Raw genomic sequence first — 18,451 nt, forward strand, 5'->3', positions numbered from 1 at the left:
GATGATTTTGGGATAGTATAGGGGGATGAGCTGAGAATAGTTCACAGGTTGGCGCAACATCGAGGGCCAAAGTGTCTGTTCTGCGCTGTATTGTTCTATGTGCTGTGAAGCAGCAGTGCTAACCACTGAGCCACCGTGCTGTCCCATTATTATTGGACAAGTCTGATTCCAGACATAGAACAATGCAGGACAGGAATGGACTCTTCGACCCTCGATGTTGTGCCGAACATGGTGCCAAATCAAACTAATCTCTATTGCCTGCCTTTGATCCTTATCCCCACATTCCTTGCATCTTCATGTGCTTATTTGAAAGTCTCTTTAAATGCCCCCATTGTGTCAGTCTCCACCACCATCCACCACCACCCCTGGCAATGTGTTCCAGATTCCTATCACTGTCTAGGTTTAAAAAAAACTTGCCCCTCACATCTCCTTTGAATTCTCCCTCCCCTCCCCCTCCCATCTTAGATGCATGCCCCCTGATTTTAGATATTTCATCTCTGGGAAAAAACAATTCTGACTGTGAACCCTACCTATGCATCTCATAATTTCATAGACTTCTATCAAGTCTCTCCTCAGGCTCTGCCACTCAAGAGAAAACAAACTGAATTTTTTTCACCTCTCCTTATAACTCATTCCCTCTAATCTAGATAACGTCCTGGTAAACTTTTTCTGCACCCTCTTCAAAGCCTCCACATCCTTCCTGCGACCAGAATTGATTGCAGTACTCTAAGTGTGACCTAACCAAAGCCTTATAAACTGCAAGCTGATATCCTGACTCTTGTATTCAACTTTCCAACCAATAAAGATAAGCATGCCAAACACATTCCTTACCCACCCTATCTACTTACGTGGTCACTTTCACAGAGCTATGGATTTGAATTCCATTCTGTACATCAATGCCATTCAGGGTCCTACCATTAGTGTATATTTTTCCTTAACGTTTGATCTTCCAAAGGGCAGCACCTCACACTTACATGGATTAAACTCCATCTGCCATTTCTCCACCCATGTCAGCAATTGATCTATAGCCCACTGTGTCCTTTGACAACCTTCTACACTATGCACAACTCCACCAGTCTTTTTATCATCTGCAAACTTACCATCTTAATTTTCATCCAAGTCATTCATATATATCACAAACAGAAAAGGTCCCAGTATGGATCTCTGCTGAACACCACGAGTCATAGACCTCCAGCCTGAAAAATACCCTTCCACCACTACCCTTCTATGCCTTCTATGGGCAAGCCAATTCTGAATCCACGCAGCCAAGTCACCATGGATGCCATCCATCTTAATCTTCTGGATGAGCCCACCATGAGGGTCCTAGTCAAAAGCTTTACTAAAATCCATGTAGTCAACATCTATTCCTCATTGATCACCTTTGTCACCTCCTTGAACAATACAATCAAGTTAGCAAGACAAGACCTGCCCTGCACAAAGCCATGCTGACTGTCCTTAATCAGGTCATGCTTTTCCATAACCATGTAACCCCTACCCTTAAGAATTCTCTCTAGTAGCTTCCCAACCACCGATGTGAGACTCACTTAAGGAGTTGTGATTACTGTTTCCAAAATGCTCTCCCTCTGAAAAGTCAGTCACCTGGCCAGGCTCATTAACCAGTACAAAATCCTGTATGGAGAAAGTGATTCCTGAAGAAGGGCTTATGCCCGAAACGGCGATTCTCCTGTTCCTTGGATGCTGGCTGACCTGCTGCGCTTTTCCAGCAACACATTTTCAGCTCAGACAAAATCCTGTATGGCCAATCATCTAGTTGAACTATAGTTTCCTCGATTGCCTCTGTTTCCCTTCTTGAACAGAGGAACAACATTAGCTATTCACAGGTGACTAATAAAGGTACAAATATCTTGCCTGTCTCAGAACCTGCAGTAGATACCATAAGGCCCTGGGGACTTATCAACTTCAATGTTCTTCAATAGACCCAACACTATTTTCTTTCTTGATCTCAAAATGCCGTAGCGTATTGCCATGTTCCATGCAAATTTGACTGTTCCATGCAAATTTGACTGTTCCACATTTCCTTCTCCTTAGTAAATACTGAGTCAAAGTATTCATTTACAATTCTCTGCCTCCAAGCACATACTTCCTCCTTTATCATTGAGTGGTCCTACTTTCTTCCTAGTTATCTTCTTGCTTTTTAAGTATGTAAAGAATGCCTTGGGATTCTCAAGGTCATTTCATGACCCCTTCTTGCTCTCCTAATTCCCTGCAATTCTTGTCTGTTTTCTTTATACTGCTCACTGACCCAGTCTGATTTTAGCTTCTTAAACCTGATTTATTACGTTTCTTTTTTCTCTTTTGACTAAATGCACAACCTCCCTTGTTATCTAAGGGTCCCTTACTTTGCCATCCTTGTCCTTCCTTCTTACTGGAACATGCTGGTCCTCAGCTGTCATCAGCAAGTCTTTAAATAATTGCCACATGTCAAATGTGGACTTTACCTGATAACAGCTCCTCCCAATTATATAACATAAGAACATAAGAACTAGGAGCAGGAGTAGGTCATCTAGTTCGTCAAGCCTGCTCTGCCATTCAATAAGATTGTGGCTGATCCTCTCGAATGTGGCGATACAAACACCTGTCTGTGCCTCTAACTAGTGAGTCTCCTACCACTATCGCTCACTTGGATCGTGCTCAACCCTCCTATAGAGCAGAGCCAGTTGTGTTGCCACAGGTCTAGGTGCTGCTGTTATAATCCTCAGAGAGGCTATCCACTCCAACAGTATCCACAACAGTATCCATCTCTCATATCTTGCTATTCATTGCCTCACTAACACGTGTCACTGGTAGTAACCAAGAGATTATTACCCAGAGGTCCTGCTTTACAGCCTCTTTTCTAACTCCCTATACTCACTCCACAGGATCTCATCTCTCTTTCTACCTGTGTTATTCGTACCAATGTGCACAATGACCTCTGGCAGCTCACCCCCTTGAGAGTTTTGTGTAACCACTCAAGAAACGACCTTGACTCTGGCACCAGAGAGGCAGCACACCATCCTGGAGTCTCAAATGTGGCTCAGAAGCATCTGTCTGTCCCTCTAACGAGTGAGTTTCCTACCACTATCGTTCATTTGGATCTTGCCCAACCCTGCTATAGAGCAGAAGCAGTTGTGTTGCCACAGGTCTGGCTGCTGCTGTTATAAACCCCTAAGAGGCTATCAGCCTAACAGTATCCAAAACAGTATACCTGTTAGAGTGGGAAGAAATCAACTAGGAGAAAGTGAAGACTGCAGATGCTGGAGATCAGATCAAGAGTGTGGTGTTAGAAAAGTACAGCAGGTTAGGCAGCATCCAAGGAGCAGGAGAATCAACGTTTCGACATAAGCCCTTCATCAGGAATGAAGAGGGGAAGAGCCACGAGAGACTCCTACACTACCTGCCTATTTCTCCTGGTGGTAACCAGTGACTGGTGACTGAACCAGTGGTGTGATCACCTGCCTGTAACTAGTGTCTATGATGCTCTGTATGGCCCTCAGGGTGTCCAACCTCTGTTCTAACCGAACAATGCCCTTTGTGAGGAGCTGCAGCTGCAGGCATAGTTGTCAGGGACACTAGACTGCTCTCTGATCTCCCACATCTGGCAGGAGGAGCATACCATTGCCCTAACTGCCGTCTCTGCCCATTTACACTAAGAAAGACAAAAGAATCTTACCTCGCTAAACTTCCGCACTAAAGCCTAGTATTCACCTAAGCCTGCACTTACACAGACTAGCAGCACTAACTGGTTATGAGACAGGAGTTTAGCTTGTTAGATCATATTTTTGTTTGTTTTGGTTTTGATGAAGGGGTCTCTCTCTGAACAAAGGAACACTGCAGATTTTGCCTCAACAACAAAACAGAAGCTTATTATCAAAGGAACATAGTTTGAATTATTCAATTTCATCTAATTAGAACACAAATTCAAAGATTTTAAACACGCAGTAGAAGTACCATTCCATTGCTCATAAAACATCCTTTTTGAATTTGTTAAGATACAAAAATCGAGGGCCGAAGGGCCCGTACTGTGCTGTAATGTTCTAAAAATACACTGAAAATATAGTACTCAAAAAAAAGAGTCCCTGTACCTAACACCTCACCTTGGCTTATGACTTCAATTTTTAAACTGAAACTGTAGCTACCCTTTTTCTGGAGCCATCATACACTTGAGTTCTAATACACTCATCTTAAGTAACCACTTCTGGGTTTTGCCAGGTCTGGAACTAACACTGCCTTTTCACGCTGAGGACCTATCTCACTTTGTAGCCTTTTAATACAAGGTGGGTCAAAATCCTGGATTCCCTCCCTTATGGCATTGTGGGTCAGCCCACATCAGGTGGATTGTCATGGTTCAAGAAGGTAGTCCACCACTACCTACTCAAGGACAACTAGGGGTGGGCAATAAATGTAGCCAGCCAATCACATTCACATCCAACAAATGAATAAAAACAAATATATATTTTTCCAAGGGCTTCACAAAACTAACACTATCCAGAGTTAAAAGTGAATCTTACAAAGACAGAAATTCCTGGAGAAACTCAGCATGTCTGGCAACAGTTTTGGGTCCAGTGACAATTTGGGGCCAGTCAACCCCTTCCCCACCTCCAAAACAAAACTCTGTTCAGATGCAACCAGACCTGTTTAGTAAAATAAAAAAAGATGCATTGTGCAGCAAACTCATTCATTCTGCAGCTAAGCTTCAAAAACTGTTTTTAGAAGCAATCACCATAGCCAGCGATATGATTGCAAGTTAACAATTAGCTTCGGACACTTAGAAAAACCTACTGGTTACTAATTGAAAACCAGAAATCGAAGGTTACAGCGTCTAATATTTGAACTTCTACATGTAACATCCACATCATTGAAATTCATGTGATACAGTTCCGAGTCAAGATGGTGTGTGGCTTGGAGGGAATTTTCAAGTGATGGAAATTTTCAAGTGATAGTATTCCCATTTCAGAGGCTTTGGATATTTCTGATTGACTAGTTAGCCTGGAAAGGTTCTAGGAGTTGAAACTTGCTCTTAACTCCTGACACTTCTCCCTGCCCCCTCACGTGTGCAGTTTACCCCACCCTCCCCACCCCAACAAAAATCCCAACTCTGGACTGTTTTGAGTCCCTAACACCACATTCCCAACTGACCAGCACCTGGTTTATATATCCATTCACCCACCTTGCCACCCCTCCATACATTTACCACACTGAAAAACTGCTTTAGTATCCCACAACTGTTTGATGTGTTGGTAAGTGAATGAACTTGCCGTAATACATCCACTACTGCTACAGAAAAGGGAGTGAAAATGCAGGGAATCAAAGCAGAGTGATACTGATGTATGAGATCAGTAATTCTCTGGTGCTTGTTCATTGTGCAAGATTCTAACAATTACATTAGGCCTATTCGTTGCATCTAAGGTTCCTTATGATTTGTTTTCTGTTAGAATGGACTTTCTTTTGCATCTAATATAAATATCTACAACACAGACAAAAAATCTTTATATTGCTGTGTTACATTTGGTCAGTAAAAACAATGCAGTGGTAATGTAAATTAAAACATTGACATTTTATCCCATTTTTCCAAAATTATAGAATTTCTTTTAAATGAAATTATTACTTTTGGGTTTTTCGTAGCTATTGGATATGAAAGTTTTTGTGGACACTGACTCTGACATAAGACTTGTTCGACGGCTAAAAAGAGATATATCCGAGAGGGGTCGTGACATTGTTGGTGTCATCAAACAATACAACAAGTTTGTCAAGCCTGCCTTTGAACAGTACATAGAACCAACTGTACAGCTTTCAGACATTGTGGTTCCTCGAGGTAAGAATGACTTATACCATAAATAGGACCTAGTTGTTTTTATTGAACTGAAAAATGCAAGAATTTGAAACATGTGCCTTGCTTCTTTTATGTAAGTGCCTTTTGCTTCACATTTAATTTATAATTGGAGTGGGAAGAAAGTGAGCAAAACATAGATCAGAAGTTTAATCCTTGAATTTTTAAAATTAAGATCCAATGACACTTTGCAAATGGGCCATCTACACTTGAGAGGTTATGCTACACCTGAATGGAGACCTTTAGTTCATTTACTTTATTTGATGACTTACTAGAATCTGGTTATTTTAGTTGCTACCAATACAGATCAACCCCATCATGGAAACTTCTGCTAAAGTGATGCATGGAAAAAATTGCCGAATGTAATATCCAAGGCACTGGTTAAAAATTCCAGAAGTCTGTTTATAAAAATAGAATCTGACTTTATTCACTAAACTGTAATCCTAAAATTAAAAGTTCTTTGAACTTTGGGAAGCGTTTCAAATTTGGCCAATATTTATCCATTCACTTTAGCTCTACACTCCAGTTCTTTGTCAAGTGCTCTCAATGCTCATTAAATTTTGGAGAATTCCTGTAGAAATGACAGCTATAATTGCTGACAGAATTTATGGTTAGAGCTGACTGGAAAAGCGCAGCAGGTCAGGCAGCATCCAAGGAGCAGGAGAATCGACATTTCGGGCATGAGCCCTTCTTCAGGAATGAGGAAAGTGTGCCAAGCAGGCTAAGATAAAAGGTAGGGAAGAGGGACTTAGGGGAGGGGTGTTGGAAATGCGATAGGTGGAAGGAGGTTAAGGTGAGGGTGATAGGCCGGACTGGGGGTGGGGGCGGAGAGGTCCGGAAGAAGATTGCAGGTTAGGAAGGTGGTGCTGAGTTCGAGGGTTGGGATTGAGACAAGGTGTGAGGAGGGGAAATGAGGAAATTGGAGAAATATGAGTTCATCCCTTGTGGTTGGAGGGTTCCTAGGCGGAAGATGAGGCACTCTTCCTCCAGCCGTCGTGTTCTATGGTCTGGCGATGGAGGAGTCCAAGGACCTGCATGTCCTTGGTGGAGTGGGAGGGGGCGTTGAAGTGTTGAGCCACGGGGTGGATTGGTTGGTTGGTCCGGGTGTCCCAGAGGTGTTCACTGAAACGTTCCGCAAGTAGGCGGCCTGTCTCCCCAATGTAGAGGAGGCCACATCGGGTGCAGCGGATGCAGTAAATGATGTGTGTGGAGGTGCAGGTGAATTTGTGGCGGATATGGAAGGATCCCTTGGGGCCTTGGAGGGAAGTAAGGGGGGAGGTGTGGGCGCAAGTTTTGCATTTCTTGCGGTTGCAGGGGAATGTGCCGGGAATGGAGGTTGGGTTGGTGGGAGGTGTGGACCTGACAAGGGAGTCACGGAGGGAGTGGTCTTTTCGGAACGCTGATAGGGGAGGGGAGGGAAATATATCTCTGGTGGTGGGGTCCGTTTGGAGGTGGCGGAAATGACGACTGATGATATGATATATGTGGAGGTTGGTGGGGTGGTAGGTTAAGTCCAGTGGGGTTCTGACCTGGTGGCAATTGGAGGGTTGGGGCTCAAGGGCGGAGGAGTGGGAAGTGGAGGAGATGCGGTGGAGAGCATCGTCGATCACGTCTGGGGGGATATTGCGGTCTTTGAAGAAGGAGGCCATCTGGGTTGTTCGGTATTGGAACTGGTCCTCCTGGGAGCAGATGCGGCGGAGATGAAGGAATTGGGATATGGGATGGCGTTTTTACAGGGGGCAGGGTGGGAAGAGGTGTAGTCTAGGTAGCTGTGGGAGTCGGTCGGTTTACAGTAAATGTCCGTGTTGATTCGGTCGCCCGAAATAGAAATGGAGAGGTCTAGGAAGGGGAGGGAGGAGTCTGAGACGGTCCAGGTAAATTTGAGGTCGAGGTGGAAGGTGTTGGTAAAGTGGATGAACTGTTCAACCTCCTCATGGGAGCACGAGGCAGCGCCGATACAATCATCGATGAATCGGAGGAAAAGGTGGGGGGTGGTTCCAGTGTAGCAAGGTGGCAAGGTGTTCTTTGACAGGTAGACAGGGTGGTGAAGAGGGCATTTGGTATGTTTGCATTCATTGATTAGAGCATTGGGAACAGGAGTTGGGATGTCATGTTACAATTGTACAAAACATTAGTGAGGCCACATTTGACTACTGTGTACAGTTCTAGTTGCCTTGCCAAAGGAAGGATATTATTAAACTGAAAGAAGTTGCAAAACAGATGTACAAGGATTAGATTAGATTAGATTACTTAGTGTGGAAACAGGCCCTTCGGCCCAACAAGTCCACACCACCCCGCCGAAGCGCAACCCACCCATACCCCTACATTTACCCCTTACCTAACACTACGGGCAATTTAGCATGGCCAATTCACCTGACCTGCACATCTTTGGACTGTGGGAGGAAACCGGAGCACCCGGAGGAAACCCACGCAGACACGGGGAGAACGTGCAAACTCCACACAGTCAGTCGCCTGAGGCGGGAAATGAACCCGGGTCTCTGGCGCTGTGAGGCAGCAGTGCTAACCACTGTGCCACCGTGCCGCCCACGGATGTTACCAAGACTGGAGTGTTTGAATTGTAAGGAGAGACTGGATAGGCTGGGACTTTTTTCCATGGAGTGTAGGAGGCTATAAACCTTTATAGAGGTTTATAAAATCATGAGGGGAAAAATAAGGTGAATAATCAAGGAGTCCAAAACTAGAGGGCTTAGGTTTAAGGTGAGAGGGGAATTCTAAATGTGGCCAAACTCAAAGTCCTACACAACATGACCTGTCAACTCTTGTACTCAATACCATGTCCGATGAAGGAAAGCATGCGTATGCCACTTTCAGAGTACAATGGATCTAAACAGTTGGATGCTACCTGAATTGCTGTGCTCTTCCAGCACCACTGATCCAGAATCTGGTTTCCAGCATCTGCCGTTATTGTTTTTACCCGGATCTAAACAGTAGATGAGAATGTGCAATTCAAAACAAAAACAGATTAGCCATGACCTTTATCAATGGCAGAGTAAGCTGAATTTTGTTTGTTCAAATGTGGGGTATGGTCCCTGTCTGCCCTGTTTTTATTCTTTATAACATTCCTTGGGATGATCTTAAAAAAACTTGATTAATTTTCATAGATTGAATACTTGCAGTCACTGGAACACTGAATCACTAATTTGGCTCCAGTTTGAACTCCGTTTGCTTTTTGGACACAGGGCAACCAAGTGGCTGCTGTCATTTCATCTATTAGGTGGTTCTATTTGCTGTGTATCTCATGAATCTCTTGCAAATAAGATCCTGAAGTGACTTTAATCAAAAAGAAAGATTAGATGATGAAGAGGTTAAACATTCTCACTTGCAAAAACTGAACTATAGTGGATGAGACTTTTTTTATTGTTGACTAAAGCTGTTATTGCTGTTGGTTCAAGGGGTTACAATTTCCCAACTCTGACAAACCACTCGGTTCTTCACCTCCAATGATGTAAAAATAATGAACTTCGGTGGATGGAAGCTCCCTGCAACTTGAGAGAGCTGTCATAAATTAGATGAATGGCTGAACTGAGTCTGCTGCTTACATTATAATGATATCTGAACTTAAAATCAGCTCAAGTTAGTGACTTGGAAGTATCAAGCAATCTTATCCTCGAACTTCATAGCTAGTAGAAACACAGGGTTAGAGCTATAGAGAGAGGCTGAATAAGCTGGGGCTGTTTTCCCTGGAGCATCAGAGGCTGAAGCATGATCTTATAGAGGCTTATAAAATCAAGAGAGGCATGGATTGGGTAAATAGACAAGATATTTTCCCTGGGATGGGGGAGTCCAGAACTACAGGGCATAGGTTTAAGGTGAGAGGGAAAGATTGAAAAGAGACCTAACGGGCAACTTTTTCACACACAGGGTGGTACATGTATGGAATAAACTGCCAGACGAAGTGGTGGAGGCATCTGAAAAGCTGGATGGTATATGAATAGGAAGTGTTGTGAGGCATACGGACCAAGTGCTGGTAAATGGACTAGACTAATTTAGGATATCTGATGGGCATGACTAAAGTTGGACTGAAGAGTCTGTTTCCATGATGTACATTTCTATGACTCTGACTCTTAGCCAACCTTAAAATATCCAATATTCCACAGCAGTTTATCTCAGAATACCATGACAATAAGGATGCAATTGATGAGTTTTTTTACAACCTTTATGAGTGGGTACTAAGCTGTAGCGCAGGTTAGCAATAGATTGGAAATACTTATCCTGTATAGAGATCATAAACAAAATGATGAAATAACAGACCGTGGGCAACTATGAATCTATCAGTGGCATTTCCATTCCTTATAAAAGTAAATGAATTAATTATCAACAGTAAAATTCAATAGCGACCTGTTGCAAATAAATAGTTGATGCCAGCCTCCTCATGATTTATTAGGAAGTGACATCCCTAAAAAACAGATTTGCGCACCGAATTGACATTTTATCACAGCTGCCCTATACAACAGCACTGATTCTTTTACAGAGAATCAGTGTGTGCTATATTACCACCCCGATGCCATCCTTGATGTAATTGACTGTTTATATTAAAACGGTTTGACATGTAAAACTGTTGGAAATATGCATTGTAGCCTTTTCAAATGCATGTTCTAATTTAAATGTGTGCTTTGACACAACGTGATCAGGTACAAGAAGCAATGAAAATTTTGAGGTCGTGCATGAATAAACAGTAACTTTGGTATTTTGTGGTAGGTATTCCAGAATTCTGGAGGTATTATGCATGGTCCTAGATCTAGTGGACTGATGTCTTGCATTTACTTATTGCACTACTTATGGCAGGATGACTATTTTGTCATCTATCAGAATAAATTTCATTGGTGTTTTGAACCATTCACTGATGGGCTCTGTCATGTGCTTCAACATTATATTTCCCTTCTGTTACATTTCTTTCTTCAATATATTTTTTCAATATTTCTAAAATTTGCAATTGCTTTAATTTTTCTACTTCTAACATTTAAATGTTTGTGAATCTTTAAACTGCCTCAGAAAAAGCCAGTTTAGTGCATCCGCTGAAACAGTTTATGGAAATCATATATCTGAACAGTTTCATTACTATTGTAATACCAAGTCACAATTCTACTTGTGTTTGAAGTACAAGCTCTTCTGCTGCCAGGCTGATGGGTCCACATAATCAGCCCTTGCTATGGTATCATGATCTGGAATGTCAATTACGTTTTCCATACAGTCAGTGTTTTGGTTACTTGATACTTACATTATACCAAGTTATACTTTGCAAGTATAGATAATGTACATAATTTCAAGAATGAACACACCAGCCATGTAATCAACTTTTCCTAGACTATTTGTCCTTCCTGGTGAAGGGCTCTTGCCCAAAACATTGATTCTACTGTTCCTCTGATGCTGCCTGACCTGTTGTGTTTTTCCAGCATCCCACTCCAGCATCTGCAGTCCTCATTTGTTTCCTTTTTCGAAGACCATATATGCAAATATCTGGTCACAAAAATATTTGTTCACCATTTTTTTGCTCCAGTTCCAAAACAGTTAAGTAGTTATTGCTCAATTGATTGCAGCTTTGTAACTAAAAAATAAGAACAAGAATCGACTGAATTATTGTCCCTCATCTCGCAATGCAGTAGTAACAAATCAGTTAATGTTTTGCCATTGTTATTTGTGAAACCAACACAACTTCTGATGTCTGAACATGCGCAGTTAAACATGCAATTCTGAAGTTGCTGTCAACATGAACAGCAATAAGGAGCAGAAATAGGCCATTTGGCCCCTCAGGCCTGCTTTGCCATCCAATAAGGTCACAGCTGATTTGTGCTTTGAATTCCACATTCTCTTCTAATTGCAATAACCTTTTATCTCCTTGCAGAATAAAGAGATTATCTACCTCTGGCTTAAAAATCCTGCCTTCATTGTCTTCTGAGACAAGAGTTCCAAAGTCACACAACACTCTGAGAGAAAATAAAATTTCCTCCTCACTGCCCTTAAAGGAGACCTAACTTTTAAACAGTCCCTCTAGTTCTAAATTCATCTACATTCTAAATTCCACATTTACCTTGTCAAGACCATACAGGACCTTATGTACTTCAAGTCATCCATCATTCTTCTAACCTCCAGTGAAACTAAGCCCAATCTGGTCCAACCTTTCCTCATAAGACAACCACCTCATTCCAAGTATTAATCCAGTAAACCTTCTTTGAGTTGTCGCCAACATATCCTCCTTTAAATAAGGGGACCAAAACTGCACATAGTATTCGAGATATGGTCTTGCCAATGTCCTGTATAATTGAAGCAGAAAATACTTACTGCTATGTTTAATTCTACTCATAATAAAAGGTAGCATTCCATTAGCTGCCTTAATTACTTGCTTGCCCTGTATACTAATTTTTTATTACTCAGATTTGTAGCTCAGGTTGAGGTTCTGGATGTACATTTGCTCACTGAGCTGAAAGGTTCATTTTCAGACATTTTGTCACCATGCTAGGTAACATCATTAGTGATCCTCCAGATGAAGCACTGGTGACATGGCCCACTTTGTATTTACAGGGGAACCTTGATTATCCGAACGAGATGGGCGGGTTCTATTTTGTTCGGATAATTGATTATTCGGTTAATCAATTCAATGCCTTTCTTCTGGGGCTCGGAGTTTTCTATTAAATCTGCTTCCTGTTCAGACTAGGCAGCAGCACAATGCATGGGAGCCAACACTGCCCCCTCCCCCCGACCACCCTCAAACCCCGTCCAACACCGCCCCCAACCCCATCCAACAACCCTGTCAAACACCATCCTTTGCCTGCCCCCAACTCCATCCAAAACCACTCCCCATTCAAGAGATTAGGCAGCAGCACACAGCTCCTGAGCCCCTCCCGTCCCCCCTCTGCCCGCCAACCCCACCCCTCAACCCCATCCAACACCGCCACCTCCCCACAACCCTGTCCAACACCAGCCCTCTATTCGCACCCCACCCCATCCAACACTGCCCTGCCAACCCCATCCAACACCCTTCCCCATTCGCCCCCACCCCGCCTTCCGTCCTCCTTCCAAATCCATCCCAACCTCTGCCCTCCTCCCAATCCTGTCCAACCCCTCCGCCATCCCCCCCCCCCCCCCCCGCTCTCCAGGGCAACTGGACCGGACATCAACAAGACTGCTGCAGCTGCCTTTTTGGGGGTGAGTCTCCAAATAGTGTGTGACGCGCGCAGACACCACACACACACACACACCCCTGTACACACACGCACACACACACACACACCCCTGTACACATACGCACACACATACATGCACACCCCACACAGTTCTACCAGGTTCCACCTGTGCCCTGTACAGGACAATGTTGGAGACATTATCTGGGGAAGGGGGTTTAGGGTACACACCTGTGTAGAACACCAGCGAAAGTGTGGGGGGAGAGAGAGAGAAGGCGGGAGGTCAGTCATTTGGAGACGGTACCTGGGCTCCCATCAGTCGAGGACTGTTCTCAGCAGCATTTCAGTAAGCCGAGTTCACTTTTAATCACTAAACAAAAGACGCCATCAGTATTGGAAACACGTCTTTGGTGTAATGTTTCTATTGGAACCTCGAGATCTCCTCCAGATAATCCAATATTCGGATAATTGATATTCGGACAATTGAGGTACTTCTGTATTTGGTCCCTATGTGTTGTTTTCCTGTAGACGCTGGTTTGAAGTTCCCCATTGGCTGTTCGCTCTAGGAATGGCAGTTTGTTGTTATTCTTCTCCTCTTTAGTGACTTTTTGCCAGTAAGGGTATTATTGATGGTCTTGAAGGTTTCCTCTAATTTGCTTCGTTTAATGATGACAAAGGTGTCATCCACGTAGTGGACCCAAAGTTTGGGTTGGATATTTGCCAGAGCTGTTTGTTCAAGTCATGATATTGGTGATCCCATGGGTGTTCTGTTGGTTTGTCTGTAGGTTTTATTGTTGAGGGTGAAGTGGGTGATAAGGCTAGGTCCACAAGCTTGATGATATTATCCTTGCTGATGAAGTTGGTGGTGTTGTGTATGTGCCTTTGGTTCTTCTAATAATGTAGTCAGTGTTTTCTTGGCCAGATTGATTTTGATGGTTGTGAACAGGGCTATTATGTCAAAAGAGATCACTATTTCATCCTCTTTTATCTTGGTGTCTTTGATGATCTTCAGGAATTCTTGGGTGGAGTGGCATGAGGCTTCAACTAACTGTTTTAATTTTTGGTGTAGCTGCTTGGCCAATCTGTAAGTTGGTGTTCCAGATAGCGAGACCATGGGTCTGAGGGGCGCTCCTGGTTTGTGAATTTTAGGTAATCCGTAGAAGCGTGGTGTGTTGGATCCATCTGTTTTGATTTTTTGGACGAGTTTTGAGATGATTTGTAGCTCAGGTTGAGGTTCTGGGTGTAGGTTTGCTTGGTGAGGTGGAAGGTTCATTTTCAGATGTTTCGTCACCATACCAGGTAACATCTTCAGTGAACATCCACACGAAGCACTGCTGGTGTTGCTGATTTCTATTTATATGTTTAGGTTTCGTTGGGTTGGTGATGTCATTTCCTGTGGTGATATCATTTCCTGTACTTTTTCTCAGGGGGTGGTAAATGGGGTCTAACTCGATGTGTTGTTGTTAGAGTTCCGGTGGGAATGCCATGCTTATAGGAATTCTTGTGCGTGTCTCTGTTTGGCTTGTCCTAGGATGGATGTGTTGTCCCAGTTGAAGTAGTGTCCTTCTTTGTCTGTATGTAAGGATACTAATGAGAGAGGGTCATGTCATTTTGTGGCTAGTTTTCTGCCTGTTTGTCCAATGTAGTGTTTGTTACAGTTTGTTGCACGGTATTTTGTAAATGACATTAGTTTTGCTTGTTGTCTGTATAGGGTCTTTCAAGTTCATTAGCTGCTGTCTCATGTGTGGGTGAGTTTGTGGGCTACCATGATGCCAAGGAGTCTGAGTAGTCTGGAAGTCATTTCCCAGATGTCTTTGATGTAGGGGAGAGTGGCTAGAGTTTCAGGACACGTTTTGTCTGCTTGTTAGGGTTTGTTGCTGAGAAATCGGCGGACTGTGTTCATGGGGTACCCACTCTTTTTGAATACACTGTATAGGTATCTAGAAGCATGGCATTCCGACTGGAACTCTATCAACAACCACATTGACTTGGACCCCATTTACCACCCCTGAGAAAAAGAACAGGAAATGACACCACCAACCCAGGGAAACCCAAGTAGGAAAGCAGATTACTACCTAAATGGAGCTGAAAATGTGTTGCTGGAAAAGCGCAGCAGGTCAGGCAGCATCCAAGGAGCAGGAGAATCGACATTTCGGGCATGAGCCCTTCTTCAGGAAATGGGGTCTGCATCTGCAGTCCTCACTTTCTCCTACTACCTAACTGGAGTCAAGTTAGGTAAAGGGGCAGTACAAAGAGATCTGGGTGTTCTTGTACACCAGTCAATGAAGGCAACCTTGCAGGTACAGCAGGTAGTGAAGAAAGCTAATAGCATGCTGGCCTTCATAACAAGAGGGATTGAGTATAGAAGCAAAGAGGTTCTTCTGCAGCTGTACAGGGCCCTGGTGAGACCGCACCTGAAATATTGTGTGCAGTTCTGGTCTCCAAATTTGAGGAAAGACATTCTGGCTATTGAGGGAGAGCAGCGTAGGTTCACGAGGTCAATTCCTAGAATGGTGGGACTATCTTATGTTGAAAGATTGGAGCGACTGCGCTTGTATACCCTTGAGTTTAGAAGACAGAGAGGATCTGATTGAGACGTATAAGATTATTAAAGGTTTGGACACTCTGGAGGCAGGAAGCATGTTTCCGCAGATGGGTGAGTCCCGAACCAGAGGACACAGCTTAAAAATAAGGGGTAGGCCATTTAGGACAGAGATGAGGAGAAACTTCTTCACCCAGAGCGTGGTGGGTGTGTGGAATGCACTGCCCCAGAAGGCAGTGGAGGCCCAGTCTCTGGATTCGTTTAAGAAAGAGTTGGATAGAGCTCACATGGATAGTGGAATCATGGGTTATGGAGATAAGGCAGGAACAGGATACTGATTGAGGATGATCAGCCATGATCATAATGAATGGTGATGCAGGCTCGAAGGGCAGAATGGCCTACTCCTGGACCTATTGTCTATTGTCTATAAACATAGAAAGCAAGAAACATCAGCAGTGCTTTGTCCGGAGGCTCATTGAAGATGTTACCTAGTATGATGATGAAACGTCTGAACATGAACCTTCCAGCTCAGTGAGCAAGTCTACATCCCGGTTAATTATGAACGGCAGGGACCTCAGCATAGACTGCTTTGGCAGAATGTGACAAGTGGAATCAATCAGTCAAGAAAGTTAGTGGGCGGCACGGTGGTACAGTGGTTAGCACTGCTGCCTCGCAGCGTCAGAGACCCGGGTTCAATTCCCGCCTCAGGCGACTGACTGTGTGGAGCTTGCACGTTCTCCCCGTGTCTGCGTGGGTTTCCTCCGGGTGCTCCGGTTTCCTCCCACAGTCACAAAGATGTGCAGGTCAGGTGAATTGGCCATGCTAAATTGCCCGTAGTGTTAGGTAAGGGGTAAATGTAGGGGTATGGGTGGGTTGCGCTTCGGCGGGTCGGTGTGGACTTGTTGGGCCGAAGGGCCTGTTTCCACACTGTAAGTAATCTAATCTAATCTAATCCAATCCATTTTGCTTGCTTTCTCTATTCTGCTGGCCAACCAATCTTCTGTCATGTTAATATGCAGCCCGGTGGCTCAGTGATTAGCACTGCTGCGTCGGTACTAATGATCTGGATTCATTTCTACCCTCTGGGACTGTCTGTGTGGAGTTTACACATTCTTCCCTGAGTCTGTGTGGTTTTCCTCTGGATGTTCTGGTTTTCTCTCTCAATCCGGAGATGTGCAGGTTAGATGGATTGGCCATGCTAAATTGTCCATAGTGTACAGGGATTTGCAGGCTTGGTGGATTAGCCATGGCAGATGCAGGACCACAGGGGGATGGGTCTGAGTGGAATACTTTTTGGAGGTCGATGTGGACTCAATGGGCTGAGTGGCCTGCTTCCACACTGTAGGAATTCTGTGATTCTATTCTGTTATCCCCTACACTAGTGATTCACTAACCTGCCAAAGGGTAATCTGTTGACGCCTTCACAGATGGAAATGAAATAGACATCATTGAATTGATGTGAACTTATAATATATTTTTGTAAAACCCTTAGAAGTAGTGAACCAAAATGAATGATATGCAACTTTTAAAAAAATCTTTCTTGGGATGCTGGCTGGGCCAGTATTTATTGCCCATCTCTAATTGCCCGAAATTGAGTTGCTTTCAAGCTACTTTAAGAGGGCACAAGAGTTAGTACTTTGTGCTTCTGGAGCCACAGAAAGGCCAGACCATGTAAAGACTGGCAGATTTCCTTTTCTAGAGGAATATTAGTGAACCAGATGGATATTTACAACAATCCACAGAGATTGCTATTAGACCAGGTTTTAATTCCAGAGTTGTTGTAATTAGTTTTTGAATGTAGATTTCTCCAGCTTCCTCATTTCCCCTCTCAGTCCCAACCCCCGGAGTCAGCACCACCCTCTTGACCTGCAGTCTTCTTTCCGACCTCTCCACCCCCACCCCCTCTCCGGCCTATCACCCTCACCCTCACCTCCTTCCACCTATCGTATTCCCAGCGGCCCTCCCCCAAATTCCCTCCCCTCTACCTTTTATCTCAGCCCACTTGGCACACCAGCCTCATTCCTGATGAAGGGCTTAGGCCCAAAACGTTGATTCTACTGCTCCTTGGATGCTGCCTGGCCTGCTGTGTTTTTCCAGCACCACACTTTTCAACTTTTTGTAATTAGTTTCAATTTCATCAATCTGAATTGGTGGGATTTGAGCCCATGTCATCAGAACATTACTCAGGCACTGTAACATTACCATTGCACCACCATTGCTTCCCTGAAGGAAGGAAATTCAAGACAATCAGCAGTGGTTACATGGTCACCATTAGACTAGCCTTTAATTCCAGACTTCTGTTGAATTCAAAATTCACTCTCTACCGTGGTGGGATTTGAACCCAAAACCTCAAAAACTTAGCCTCGGGTTCTGGTCACATAATTGGTGATATTACCACCACACCACTGTTTTCCTATAATCATGAGTGATTAATTGCTTAGCCTGTTAAATGACAGACTGTTTGACTGTTGCTCGATGATAATTTCATGACACCGGAAGAATCTTTAATGTGAGAAAGGGGCAATCTATTTTACATAGCTTGCTGAGTCTTTATGCATCCTTTTTCAACAGGTTAGCCAGAGCACTTCACCTCAACGCAGATTGCATTGTCTGTAAAGTTTTTTTTTTGTTTGCGTTTGTTTTGTCAGGTGGAGAAAACTTTGTTGCTCTTGACCTGATTGTCCAGCATGTCCACAGTCAGCTGGAAAAGGTAGGTGTGGCTCAAAAACTATTTTAAACTGTTAAACCTATTTGTCTATTTTTTAATCTTAATGTGCTTATCCTTAATAAATTTGCTGTTTCCTTGCATGTTTATTCTTTAGTTGGAAAAATTGAAGTAATATTTTTCATTACTTATCATAATTATATTGTTACATTTACTAATACTTTTGCCATGAGTTTACACTCTTCTCTCACTAATGGTACAAATCTAACCCAACAGTG

At 43.6% G+C, this 18,451-nt stretch overlaps 1 protein-coding gene across 5 annotated transcripts in view; it reads left to right on the plus strand.

Moving 5' to 3' along the window:
• Positions 1 to 18,451, plus strand: part of LOC122548623 (uridine-cytidine kinase-like 1) — a 205,683-nt gene that overhangs the window by 114,011 nt on the left and 73,221 nt on the right. For all 5 annotated transcript variants that reach the window (XM_087979769.1, XM_087979785.1, XM_087979778.1 and 2 more), the window contains exons 6-7: positions 5,623 to 5,812; positions 18,157 to 18,218. In XM_087979769.1, coding sequence (XP_087835895.1) covers positions 5,623 to 5,812; positions 18,157 to 18,218 — 252 coding nt within the window. The remainder of the gene's footprint in view (positions 1 to 5,622; positions 5,813 to 18,156; positions 18,219 to 18,451) is intronic.

This window comes from Chiloscyllium plagiosum, unplaced genomic scaffold (assembly GCF_037043375.1).
Source record: "Chiloscyllium plagiosum isolate Xiang-an unplaced genomic scaffold, Cpla_swu_hap1 HiC_scaffold_3, whole genome shotgun sequence".
NCBI lineage: Eukaryota > Metazoa > Chordata > Chondrichthyes > Orectolobiformes > Hemiscylliidae > Chiloscyllium > Chiloscyllium plagiosum.